Source organism: Coffea arabica, chromosome 9e, assembly GCF_036785885.1.
Source record: "Coffea arabica cultivar ET-39 chromosome 9e, Coffea Arabica ET-39 HiFi, whole genome shotgun sequence".
Taxonomy (NCBI): Eukaryota; Viridiplantae; Streptophyta; class Magnoliopsida; order Gentianales; family Rubiaceae; genus Coffea; species Coffea arabica.
The window spans coordinates 22,754,017-22,766,771 of NC_092327.1; the positions used below are offsets into that span (position 1 = coordinate 22,754,017).

Consider the following 12,755-nt stretch of genomic DNA (forward strand, 5'->3'; position numbering starts at 1 on the left):
TTATCTCTTAACACCTGGTAAAATAAATCCGGTATCCAAAACTTAACCTAGCTGGCCGAATTTTTCTGAACTTTCCGCACTAGCGGGTCCCACGTCCGGTATACGTTCTTAATTTCTCAAAAACTAACCGATACTAGAAAATCATCTAAAAAAGAATATTTACTCATAAAAATCATCTAGAAATTTTCCTAATAAAGAAAATGCAGAAAATATGCCATTAAATAGAATAAAACCCAGAAAATGAGAAAATTACGGGGTCTCACACCAAATCCGGACGTGGCCGAAAGGTGGTTGAAGAAAATGATAGACATTTTTGCCGCCCTACACTATTCAGAGGAAAGACAGGTTACTTTTGCTGTCTTCCAGTTGGAAGGGGCCGTCCGTTCTTGGTGGAACGTGATACGAATGAAGTGGGACTGGGAACAAACACCAAGAACATGGGTGAACTTAATGAGGGACTTCAACGCGAAATACTTTTCACCTCTAGTCCAGGAAAAGAAGGAGGACGAGTTCATTAGGCTCCGTCAGGGGGCTCAAACGGTGGCTGAGTACGAGAGCCAGTTTACTCGATTACCCAAATTCGCCCCTGAACTTATTTTGACAGAGCAACGGAGAGTTCGGCGTTTTATTCAGAGGCTAAATGTGGAAATTCAAAAGGATCTGGCGGTAGCCCAGATCAATACCTTTAGTGAAGTCGTGGAGAAAGCTTTGCGAGTTGAAAATGCAAGGCTTCAAGTTAGGAATTTCCAGGTGAAAAAACGGGGATTCTTTGCGAGTAGTTCCACTCAAGGGGATAAAAGTACCCCTCCCAAGTTTGGAAGGGGAGCTGGAGGAGGAAGGCTATCAGGAATGGCACGAGGGACGCCGCCAAGGGGTGGTCAAAATGGACGGGGCCAACAGAGAAGTGCCTCACAGGGAAGTTCGGCCTCGGTTTCTCGTGGACCTTGTGGGAAACCAAACGACACCGAGGACAATTGTTGGAGGAAAGAAAGAAAATGCTTACGCTGTGGGAGTGCGGAGCATCAAATAGCCAACTGTCCGGTGTTACCTCGGGAGGCGAGAGTAACCACCCAATCATCGAAGGCCAACTCGGTGCAGTCCAAGGTGGAAGGGACAAAGCCGAAGGTGCCAGCTCGGGTATACTCCCTTGAGCAACATCAAGTCCCTGATTCATCTGGGGTCGTAGAAGGTACAATCCCTGTTTTCCATCGTCTAGCAAGGATTTTGATAGACCCCGGTGCTACCCATTCCTTTGTTAACGTCGATTTTATGTGCGGCATTGATATAAAACCTGCTAGCTTGCCTTATGACTTAGAAGTTAGTACCCCTACGGGGAATCAACATTTGATTACTGGTATGATGTATGCTAATTGTGAAATTTGGCTAGGAGAGAGGAAGCTTTTGAGGAATCTTATAAGTTTAGCTATTAAGGGGTACGACGTTATATTGGGTATGGACTGGTTAGCTAAATAAGATGCACAACTTGACTATAAGAGAAAAGTAGTGAAATTTCGTATACCGGGGGAGACGACCTTAAGGCTAGATGTAAGGGGTAGTTTAGCCTCATCTGCCTTGATTTCGGGTATTCGGGCTAGGAAACTACTGAATAGAGGGGCACAAGGGTTCCTCGCTTTACTTATAAACACTCCCATTGATAAGTTAAGGGTTGAAGATGTGTCGGTAGTGAGTGAATATCCGGATGTATTTCCTGATAAATTAGTAACTTTACCTCCGAAGAGAGAGATAGAGTTTACGATTGACCTATTACCGGGGACATCACCTATTTCTAAGACCCCCTATCGAATGGCACCTGCTGAACTCAAGGAGTTGAAGTTGCAGTTGCAAGACCTATTGGAGCGTGGGTTTATTCGTGAGAGTGGATCTCCTTGGGGGGCACCTGTGCTATTTGTTAAGAAGAAAGATGGAACTTTGAGATTGTGTATCGACTATCGGGGGTTAAACAATATGACCATTAAGAATAAATACCCACTACCCCATATCGATGAACTGTTTGACCAGTTGCGAGGTGCAGTGGTTTTTTCAAAGTTAGATTTCCGACAGGGGTATTATCAGTTGCTAATTAAGAAGGAAGATGTACCCAAGACTGCCTTCAATTCTAGATATGGGTATTTTGAGTTTGCGGTCATGCGCTTTGGGTTGACCAATGCCCTTGCCGCCTTTATGGATTTGATGCATCGGGTTTTCAAACCCTACCTGGACCGATTTGTTGTCGTGTTTATTGACGACATTTTGGTCTATTCCAAAACCCATGAGGAACATGAGCAGCACTTGAAGTTAGTTTTACAAACTCTAAGAGATCACCAGCTGTATGCTAAATTTAGTAAGTGAGAATTTTGGCTGGAGAAAATCTCATTTTTAGGACATGTGATTTCAAAAGAAGGTATCACAGTAGACCCGGCGAAAGTAGAGGCAGTGGCTGAATGGAAGACGCCAGAAAATCCCACTGAGATTTGTAGTTTCTTAGGATTGGTTGGGTACTATAGACGCTTTATTTAGGACTTTTCCAAACTGGCCGGCCCTTTAACGACCTGACAAAGAAAAATGGTCGTTTTGTGTGGGATACTAAGTGTGAAGCCAGTTTTCAGGAATTGAAGCAAAGGTTAACCATGACTCCTATTCTGGCCTTACCTAATAGGAAGGACAGTTTCACTGTTTATACCGATGCTTCAAGGGAAGGCTTGGGGTGTGTGTTGATGCAAAACAAGAACGTGATTGCTTTTGCCTCTAGGAAATTGAAAACCTATGAACAAAACTATCCCACCCATGACTTGGAGCTAGCTGCAGTGGTCTTTGCTCTGAAAAAGTGGAGACACTATCTATATGGGGTTACCTTTGAGGTTTATTCAGACCATAAGAGCCTTAAGTACCTCTTTTCCCAAAAGGAGTTGAACATGAGGCAACGCCGATGGATGGAACTCTTAGAAGATTATGGCTGCACGATCAACTACCATCCGGGTAAAGCTAATGTAGTAGCTGATGCCCTAAGTCAGAAGGCTCAAATATCTGGGTTAATGGTCAAGGAGTGGGAAATGTTGGGAGTCATTGGTGAGTGGAATCCTAGGTTGGAACGTAAGAAGATAACTTTTGGAAATATCCGTGTGACATCCACACTATTGGGTCGAATCAAAGAAGCCCAAACTGAGGATTCGATGGTTCAGAAGTGGGTGAAAAAGGTGGAGAAAGGGGAGATTACCGATTTTAACTTGAGTTCTGAGGGAGTTTTGAGATTTAAGAATCGAATAGTGGTGCCTGGGAATGAGAATTTGAAAAGAGAGATTTTGGAAGAAGCCCATCAATCGAAATACACGATCCATCCGGGTAGTAATAAGATGTATCAACACTTACGACGGTTGTACTGGTGGGATAAGATGAAGAGGGAGATTGCTTAATATATACAAACCTGTCTAGTTTGCCAGCAAGTCAAGGCTGAACACCAAAAACTCTCTGGACTGTTACAATCCCTTGAGATACCTGAATGGAAATGGGAAAATATTACGATGGATTTTGTCTCTGGATTACCAAAAACTCAAAAAGGACATGATGCCGTTTGGGTGATCGTTGATCGGTTAACCAAATCGGCCCATTTCTTACCTGTGAATATGAAGTATTCCATGGACAAGTTGGCTCGGTTGTACATGGATGAAATTGTGAGGTTACATGGGGTCCCAGTGAGTATAGTTTCAGACCGAGATCCTCGTTTTGTATCGAGGTTTTGGCAAAAGTTTCAGGAGAACTTGGGGACCAAACTCAACCTTAGTACCACTTATCACCCCCAAACGGATGGACAGTCGGAGCGAACAATTCAAACTCTTGAGGATATGTTACGGACTTGCATTCTGGACTTTGGGGGTAATTGGGGCCAACATATGACTTTAGTAGAGTTCGCCTATAATAACAGTTACCATTCATCCATTCAAATGGCACCGTATGAAGTCCTCGACGGACGGAAGTGTCGTTCGCCCATTTATTGGGATGAAGTAGAGGAAAAGAAGGTTCTCGATCCAACAACCATTCCCTGGATGGAAGATGCACAAGAAAATGTTAAGTTGATCCGTCAAAGACTCCAAACAGCTCAAAGCCGACAAAAGAGCTACGCGGACAACCGAAGGAAAGATTTGGCATTCGAAGTTGGAGACCGTATTTTTCCTAAGATCACGCCACTACGAAGTGTCACTGTGGGTAGAGGAAAGAAACTTCAACCACGGTTCGTAGGACCTTATACGATTCTTCAACGAGTTGGGAAAGTAGCTTACCGACTCGAGTTGCCGCCAAGTTTATCTCGAATTCCTGACGTCTTCCATGTCTCGATGCTTAAAAAGTACTATCCTGATCCAACCCACATTGTGCAACCTGAGAAGATTGAGATAGATGAAGCACTCACCTACGAAGAGAGACCTATACAATTACTCGATCGAAGGATTAAGGAACTGAGGAATAAACAAATCCCATTAGTGAAGGTTTTATGGAGGAATCATGGTATAGAAGAGGCAACTTGGGAGATGGAGGAGGAGATGCAAAAGAAATACCCTGAGCTGTTTAGTAACTCAGGTGAGCAATTTTGAGGACGTAATTCTTTAAGGGGGAGAGGGTGTGAGAACCCAGAAAAAAAAATTATTTTAGGCATTATTTTATTCCTGTGCAATCATTTTTATATTTTCTTTATTTTATTAACTTTGATTTAGTAAATATAGGTTTAAAATCATTTTTTCTAGTATAAGTTAGTTCATGAGAAATTAGGAGTGTATATTGGACGTGGGACCCGCTAGTAGGTTAAGTGAGAGAAATTCGGCCAATTAGGTTAAATTTTGCATAAAGGGATTTAATTACTAGGTGTTAGGAAATAATTAGAGATTACCTAGATGGCTTAACCATGGGGAGATAAGAAGATAACTTTAAGCAAAAACAGTGCCAAGTGTCAATTTCCTATTCGAGTTGACTTGCCTAACTTTTGTTTACCTTTACTAAAAGCTCAATTTTGACTCAGACATTTTCCTTGCTTTCTCCAGCACTCGGCCTCAGCATGGTTAATCTTGCCACAGTATCCACAAGTTACGTGAGGAGTCACGGCTTGCTCAGTTTGAGAATTTCCTTTGTATTTCTTCTCCAGTTCTACGTTCTTGCGTAGCAAATCAATTTCCTTTGCATATTCTTGTTTCCACCGTCCTTCCCAGTAGTCAGCCAATTTCTTTTGAAATTCTATTTCATTTCGAAGAATGTCCATTTCCTTATGCATCTCTCCCAAATTTGTCATCTCACCAGTTAGCTTAAGTCAACTGCTAGCTTGCCAGGCAAACCAAGGAATCAAAAATGCTAGTGGATTTAATCAGTTTGGACATAAAAGGTTATGATGTTATCATAGGAATGGATTTCCTAGGCCACCATCACGCTAAGCTTGATTGCCGAGCGAAAGTGGTAGAATTTTGTATACCTGGAGAAGCAACCCTGAGGTTAGATGTTAAAGGTAGATTAGCATCGTCCGCAATGATCTCAGGAATACAGGCGAGGAAAATGTTGTCTAAAGGAGCGCAAGGTTTTTTAGCCTTTTTGATTAATGCTCCCAGTGATCAAGTAAAGTTAGAGGATGTACCGGTGGTACGGGAATTTCTGGATGTGTTCCCAGAAGAACTAAAGACTTTACCGCTGGAGCGAGAAGTGGTGTTCAAGATTGACTTGGTGCCGGGAACGGCTCCGATTTCTAAGACTCCGTACCGAATGGCTCCTGCCGAGCTAAAGGAGTTGAAAATCCAACTGCAGGACCTGTTGGAGAAAGGTTTTGTGAAAGAGAGTGATTCTCCATGGGGAGCACCCGTTCTATTTGTTAAGAAAAAAGGACGGAAGTTTGAGGCTATGTATCGATTATCGAGGGTTAAATGAGGTTGCAATTAAGAATAAATACCCTCTACCGTTGATTGATAGCTTGTTCGACCAACTGCAGGGATCAGTAGTTTTCTCTAAGTTGGACTTGAGGCAAGGGTATTATCAGTTAAAGATTAAGAAGGAGGATATACCCAAGACTGCTTTTAGTACAAGATATGGACATTTTGAGTTCGCAGTCATGCCTTTTGGATTAACTAATGCACCAGCTGCTTTTATGGATTTGATGCAGAGAATTTTTAAGAAGTACCTGGATCAGTTTGTAGTGGTGTTCATTGATGATATTTTGATATACTCTAAGACTCGAGAGGATCATGTTAAGCACTTGGAGATAGTTTTACAAATATTAAGAGAGCATAAGCTATATGCCAAATTCAGTAAGTGCGAGTTTTGGCTAAAAGAAATTTCATTTCTAGGACATAAGGTTTCCAAAGATAGAATTGTCGTGGATCCGGCAAAAGTTGAGGCCATTATGATGTGGAAGCAGCCAGAAACTCCAACGGAAGTTAGAAGTTTCTTGGGATTAGCAGGTTATTATAGGCGGTTTATCAAGGATTTTTCGAAGATTGCTGGACCAATGACCGAGCTGACCAAGAAAGGGAATAAGTTTATTTGGACTCCAAAGTGCGAGTCAAGTTTTCAGGAGTTAAAGAAGCGATTAACATCCGCTCCTGTTTTGGTATTACCTGACAGAGGAGAAGGTTATACCGTGTATTCTGATGCCTCTAGAGAAGGTTTAGGATGTGTTTTAATGCAAATGGGTAAGGTAGTTGCCTATGCTTCTAGGAGATTGAAGCCTCATGAACAAAATTACCCAACGCATGACCTGAATTGGCAGCAGTGATTTTTGCCTTAAAGAAATGGAGACATTACTTGTACGGCGTGACTTTTGAAGTGTTTACGGACCACAAGAGCCTCAAGTACTTGTTCTCCCAAAAGGTGCTAAATTTGAGACAGAGGCGATGGGTAGAATTTTTGGAAGATTACGATTGTTCGATTAACTACCACCCAGGAAAAGCCAATGTGGTGGCAGACGCTCTAAGTAGAAAGGCCCAAGTAGCAGGGTTGATGGTTAAAGAATGGGACATGTTAGAAGAAGTGAGTAGTTGGAACCCTCGCTTGGGAAGATTAAAGGTTTTATTTGGGAATTTGTCATTGAAATCACCATTGTTAGAGCGTGTTAAGGAGGCCCAGAAGACGGACCCTACGATTCAGAAGAATGTGGAGAAAGTGCAAAAAGGGGAAACCTTAGATTTTAAATTAGGGTCTGAAGGAGTATTGAGGTTTAGAGATCGAATTGTGGTTCCGGCAAATGAAGAAATAAGGAATGAAATTTTAGAGGAATCACATCGTTCGAGATATACGATACACCCAGGAGTGACCAAGATGTACCACGATATGAAGGGGTTATACTGGTGGGAAGGTCTGAAAAAGGACGTGGCAGAGTTCGTACAGAAATGTTTGATCTGCCAACAAGTAAAAGCTGAGCATCAGAAGCCATCTGGTTTGTTACAACCGTTAGAAATTCCTGAATGGAAATGGGATCATATAACAATGGATTTTGTAACGGGATTGCCTAAACGTCAAAAAGGATTTGACGCGATTTGGGTAATAGTTGACCGACTTACTAAGTCTGCACATTTCCTACCTGTGAGCATGAGCTTTCCTTTGGAGAAATTGGTCAAGTTGTATACAGAAGAAATCATGAGATTGCATGGTATTCCTGTAAGTATCGTATCTGATCGAGATCCAAGGTTTATCTCGCGTTTTTGGCAGAAATTTCATGAATCATTGGGGACCAAGTTGAAACTTAGTACTGCGTACCATCCCCAAACCGACGGACAGTCGGAAAGGACAATTCAAACCTTGGAGGATCTGCTGAGGTCGTGTATATTGGATTTTGGAGGGAAATTGAGCCAGTACATGACCTTAGTAGAATTCGCATATAACAACAGTTATCAAGCCTCAATTCAGATGGCCCCGTATGAAGCGTTATACGGGAGAAGATGCCGATCTCCGATTCATTGGGATGAAGTGGGAGAGAAGAAAATTGTAGATCCAACGGCTATACCTTGGATAGAAGAGGCCCAGGAAAAAGTGAAACTTATTAGAGAAAGACTTCAGGCTGCCCAGAGTAGACAAAAGAGCTACGCCGACACAAGGAGAAGAGATTTGAAATTTGAAGTAGGAGACAAGGTCTTCCTAAGAGTTAAAACCCTTGAAGAGTGGAGTAGTATCCAAGAAAGGTAAGAAGTTAAAGCCAAGATATATCGGACCTTTCGAAATCTTGAAGCGAATCGGGTATGTAGCATATCAGTTGAAATTGCCTGCAAGCATGGCCAAGGTTCACGATGTATTTCATGTCTCCATGCTTAGGAAATATCACCCCGACCCGAGCCATGTGCTGCAATTGGAGGGAATCGAAGTCGATGAGACGTTAACCTATGAAGAAGGGCCAGTTCAAATTTTGGAAAGAGAAGTGAAGGAACTGATAAATAAGAAAATTCCTCTGGTGAAGATTCTATGGAGAAATCACGGACTAGAGGAAGCAACTTGGGAATTAGAAGAGGAAATGCAGAAAAAGTACCCTGAATTATTTCTCTAGAAAGTGTGAATTTTGAGGACAAAATTCATTGTAAGGAGGGGAGGATGTGAGAACCCTGAAAAAAATATATATACAAATGTCATTGCATATTTTATTTGCACTTCTAATTCCTTAATAAATTTTAGCATTTAATCTAATTGTTTTTTTTAAATAAGTGCGTAGAAATAATTTTTGTGTGCAAAATATAATAATTGTGCTAAATTATTCCATTGATTTAACAATTAATTTCCTGGAATTCTGATAGCTAAACTTTAACCGTTAATAATGATAAAGGTTATTCGGAACCCTAGTATTAAAATGCAATCGATAAAGTTTAGACAAAATCGATACAAGTATATATTATATGCACCTAAGACATAAAAATTTCGATAACCAAACTTTAGCGAAATTAGTGCATTACTAGGCATTTAAAGTTCATTGGGGATAAAACTTTGGAGTTAGACTAGAATTTAGAACGTACGTGGATATTAGATGAAGATGTGAAAAGACTAAAACACCCTCCACTATCTCACAAATTTATCATGCAACCACTCAACCTCTCTCGGACAACCTTATGACACCATCACTCCATTTGGCCGAATGAAAAACATTCTCCACTTCAACACTTCACCTCTCTTCGAAAACCGCGACACCATTCCACCACCACACCTCTCAAACACTCAACCTCCTCCCAACCGCGCGCCATTTCCTCTACTTCATCTCACCTCAACCACAAGAACCTCCCTCACCTCGTGATCATCGACGAGAGAGAGAGGGAGTGAGCTGCACTTCGCATCCGAGAGGAAAGAAAAGAAACTCGCGAGCTTTTCTTTTCTGTTTCTGTCTGCAAGCCTGAGGGAAGAAAGGGAGAGGCCTTGCATGCGTTCCTTCTACACCTTCACCTCCACCAGCTGTAATCATTTCATCAGTTCCAGCCGCACCATCACAACTGCCAACCGCGACCAAAAACCAGGACCAACACCTTCAGTTCTTGCGTGAGCCGAGAGAGGAAAGAGTTGACAACCTGTGTGTTGCGTGAGCCGAGCGTCTAGCTGAGGTAAATTCGAGACTTAGAATAGCTAATTTCTGGTAGATGAAGCTATATCAGAGCCTGCATGTTGAGTTGTGCGTTCGGATAATGAAATTGAAACATGAGAAAAATCTAATTTGGAAGTCATGGCTCGGCCGAGAGCTTGATTAGGAAATGCAACTTCTAATTTACTCTATGGTGATGATCTGAGATTTTAATTGTGATTAACCAACTAAAAACTAAGTGATTAAGTCTTGCATGAGGTTAATTAGTTCGATTAAGCCAGGAAATAAGAATGAAGCAGAATCCTGCTGCATGCAAGTTCATCCGAGAGTAATTGCACAAAATTCTGGAATTATGGATGAATATTGTTGTTGCCGAACTGATTTTGGACTGGAAATGATAGCTAATTAGTTCAGTAGCTGTGCATGTGAGATTTGAGTGCAGAATACAAGGTTTTAGCCGAAGGAAAATTTGGATTGTGATTGAGCAAATGCTGGAAAAGTTTCTGATTTTTTTTGCCGAGAACTAATTAGGAATAACGCAGCTTTATTTGGTTTAATCTGGATGTTCTGAGCTTATAACTGTGATTAGTTAGTCATTAATAAGATAACTAAGCTCTGCATGCAGTTGATTGGTTGGTTTAAAAACAGAAAATAAAAATGAAATGAAATCAGTTTGCATTCAAGATCATCCGAGGCCAGCAGGAAAGATTTTCTGGAAAATTTGATGATTATTACTGTTGTCCAAACTTAATCTCGACCTGGGAATGTTTATTAGCTACCTACGTGTTTGCATGTCCAAACAGAGTACTTAAAACACTGTTTTAGCCAAGGAAAAATTTGATCTAGGTCATACAAGTTGCTGGAAAAATTTTGGAAGCCGCGAGGTTGAGCTGGAAATTTTAATTGGTTTCTGGAATTTTTCCTTGGAATGTAATGGTTTAGAAATGCATGAGAGATGTGTATTTTAAGCGGTGTAAGTTGTTCAGCGATGAAATATTCGATATATTGAAAGATTGAACCAAAAATGTTGGAATGTAATTGCTGGAAAAATGTTTAAGCTGTACTTGTTGATGAACAATGAAAGTTTGGTTGAAATCTTGGATAAGATAGTGTTACAAATTTTGTCTTTGTGTTCGTGTACATGTTGGAGTCTTAAACGTTCAAAATTTTGGCTCTATTGCAATAATAAATAATTGTTGGATGCTAAGGGCTAATGATTGATGAAGCCCTTGGCCATTTGAGTGATTTTCACAAGTGTTAAAGCCTTGATAATAGCTGCTGGTTATTACATCTGTTTGGATTAAATCGTGATATGATATAAGCGTGCCAAAACCAAGAGCTAATGATTGACGAAGCCTTGGTTATTTGTTTTAATTTTGATCAAAGATGAATCTGTTGAAACCTAGGGCTAATGATTGACGAAGCCCTAGTGATTTGCTATTCGAAATGTGATTTTGGCCATGACGGCAAATCCGAGTTATAATGCGCTTGTGAAGTTGGAATCGAGGAATGCGTTTCGACCCTGTGATCTTGAGATCAAGCTAATTACAGATATTTTGACCCTAGTATTGAACGATAAAATTTAGTATTGAGTATATTCGCCTTAAACACTGCCAACTCCACATTTTTTCCCTTTAGCTTAAACTAGCCTTAATATTTATAGAAAATGATTTTTCTAGTTTTTAAGACCCTAAATCTTGTCTTATTTCCTTTTCTTTCTTTAAGATGTGTCCCTGGCTAGTTATCTATAGGCAAAGTTCCAAAATGCAAGTTTTACTAACTTTAACTAGCAGCGTAGAAAACCTGTTCGGCAAGAAACCTTCTTTCATGTAAAATAGTTCTAGTAACATTTTTACAAGAAAAGTAACCTTAAGGAAACTTTACAAAGTATTTTTCTAGTTCTAATATTAAATGGTTGCCGACTTATCTCAAGAAAATAAATTAGTTATACATACGAGTAACTTTCCTACGTAACCCTAGAAATGGTATAGCCAGCTTATAGTTTCTAAATTTGAAATTTTAGGGTTTAGCGAGGACGCGGATTTCGATTCCCAGCTTGATTTGTAACTTCACTCTTGGTGAGTGTCCCTGCTTGTTCTGTGCTTACTTGATTAAAGCGCTTTCGTGATATGATATGTAATAATGGCAAAATGATTTCTGATCCATCGAAGTGAGCGGTGTGTACTTTATCGCACCAGCCTTTCGAGTGGTGACTTGCGTGAAATGTTTTTATGATTATCACAGTGTTGTAACGTCGTTGGGTGAATCCCTCGACTAGTGAATCAGTGTTATGATGTCGTTGGGCGAATCCCTCGACTAGTGAATCAGTGTTGTAGCGTCATTGGGTGAATCCCTCGACTAGTGAATCAGTGAGGTATACTCGAGTATTACCGAACTAACATTGCGGTGTGCGGGCCCGGTATGGGGTTGATTGGTGGACGGAGACCGGTGAAAATGGTGTGCAGGCCCGGGACAGGGGTATGATCGGAGGGCAGGATTAAGAGGAAGGATGAACAGATCTACATGGACTGTAGGTAGTGAGAGTTGACGGGGGGTCAACTACGATAAATTTTGATCAAGCTCGTGGAGAAATGGCTCCTGAGAGCCCCTGTATCCTACCTTATGCTGTTATCCGCTTTCTTAATTGTTGAGTTTAAATACTCGTTACTTGCCTTCTGTGATTGCATGTTTTGGGGCACCACTGAGCTTTAGCTCACCCCACGTTCATTTGTTTTCCTTACAGGTCTTGAAGTTTGAAAGAATTTGAGCTGCTTATATTTTCTATGAATGTAATTGAACGATTTGAATTCAACTTGCGGTTTGTAATGAATTCCAAATTAAACAAGGTAGTCTTGTTTTGGGTTGCCACTTGAAGCTGGAAAATGTGTAAACCCTAATTCTGTCATTTGGCTGGTATGTATATATTTTTGTTGTGGGAAATTATATGTATTTTGGGATGGTATGACCTTAATCCTTGTAAGTAACGCGTGAAGTGCTTAGGAGCCGTAGATTGGCTATCTTATAAATGTTGTTATCTTTGAAGTTTATGAGGATTTAGTTATCAGTCTATCTGGAAGGAAACGGTGTAGTAATAGCTTAGTTCATTCTTCGGAAGGATTTGGGCTAGATTGCTTGCCTGAGTCCTGGCGAGAGCTAGGCAGGCGGCCCGCCAACCCTCTGGTTCGCCTTAGGGGGAAGCGGGGTCGTCACAAATTAAGTACGTATCAAGGTGAACAACCGC

At 41.0% G+C, this 12,755-nt stretch overlaps 2 protein-coding genes across 2 annotated transcripts; both read left to right on the forward strand.

Annotated features, from left to right (window-relative positions):
- Nucleotides 1-300: 300 nt before the first annotated feature.
- Nucleotides 301-3,410, forward strand: LOC140014630 (uncharacterized). Its single transcript, XM_072065706.1, has 3 exons — nucleotides 301-1,189; nucleotides 1,388-1,450; nucleotides 2,983-3,410. Exons 1-3 carry the CDS (start codon nucleotides 301-303, stop codon nucleotides 3,408-3,410), a joined length of 1,380 nt encoding a protein of 459 aa, XP_071921807.1.
- A 918-nt stretch (nucleotides 3,411-4,328) lies between these two features.
- On the forward strand, nucleotides 4,329-8,500 carry LOC140014631 (uncharacterized). Its single transcript, XM_072065707.1, has 5 exons — nucleotides 4,329-4,569; nucleotides 5,381-5,886; nucleotides 6,128-6,272; nucleotides 6,734-8,029; nucleotides 8,205-8,500. Exons 1-5 carry the CDS (start codon nucleotides 4,329-4,331, stop codon nucleotides 8,498-8,500), a joined length of 2,484 nt encoding a protein of 827 aa, XP_071921808.1.
- The last annotated feature ends 4,255 nt before the right edge of the window (nucleotides 8,501-12,755 follow it).

Excerpts from the sequence above, each read along its gene's own strand:
- LOC140014631 (XM_072065707.1), top strand. The coding sequence starts at position 4,329 with ATGCTTAAAAAGTACTATCCTGATCCAACCCACATTGTGCAACCTGAG. Across the intron at positions 4,570-5,380 it reads TGAGCTGTTTAGTAACTCAG|GAATGGATTTCCTAGGCCAC; the intron begins GTGAGCAATTTT and ends ATGTTATCATAG. Across the intron at positions 5,887-6,127 it reads CTATGTATCGATTATCGAGG|AGAATTTTTAAGAAGTACCT; the intron begins GTTAAATGAGGT and ends GATTTGATGCAG.
- LOC140014630 (XM_072065706.1), top strand. The coding sequence starts at position 301 with ATGATAGACATTTTTGCCGCCCTACACTATTCAGAGGAAAGACAGGTT. Across the intron at positions 1,190-1,387 it reads TTCATCTGGGGTCGTAGAAG|GAGAGAGGAAGCTTTTGAGG; the intron begins GTACAATCCCTG and ends AAATTTGGCTAG. Across the intron at positions 1,451-2,982 it reads GGGGTACGACGTTATATTGG|CTAATGTAGTAGCTGATGCC; the intron begins GTATGGACTGGT and ends ATCCGGGTAAAG.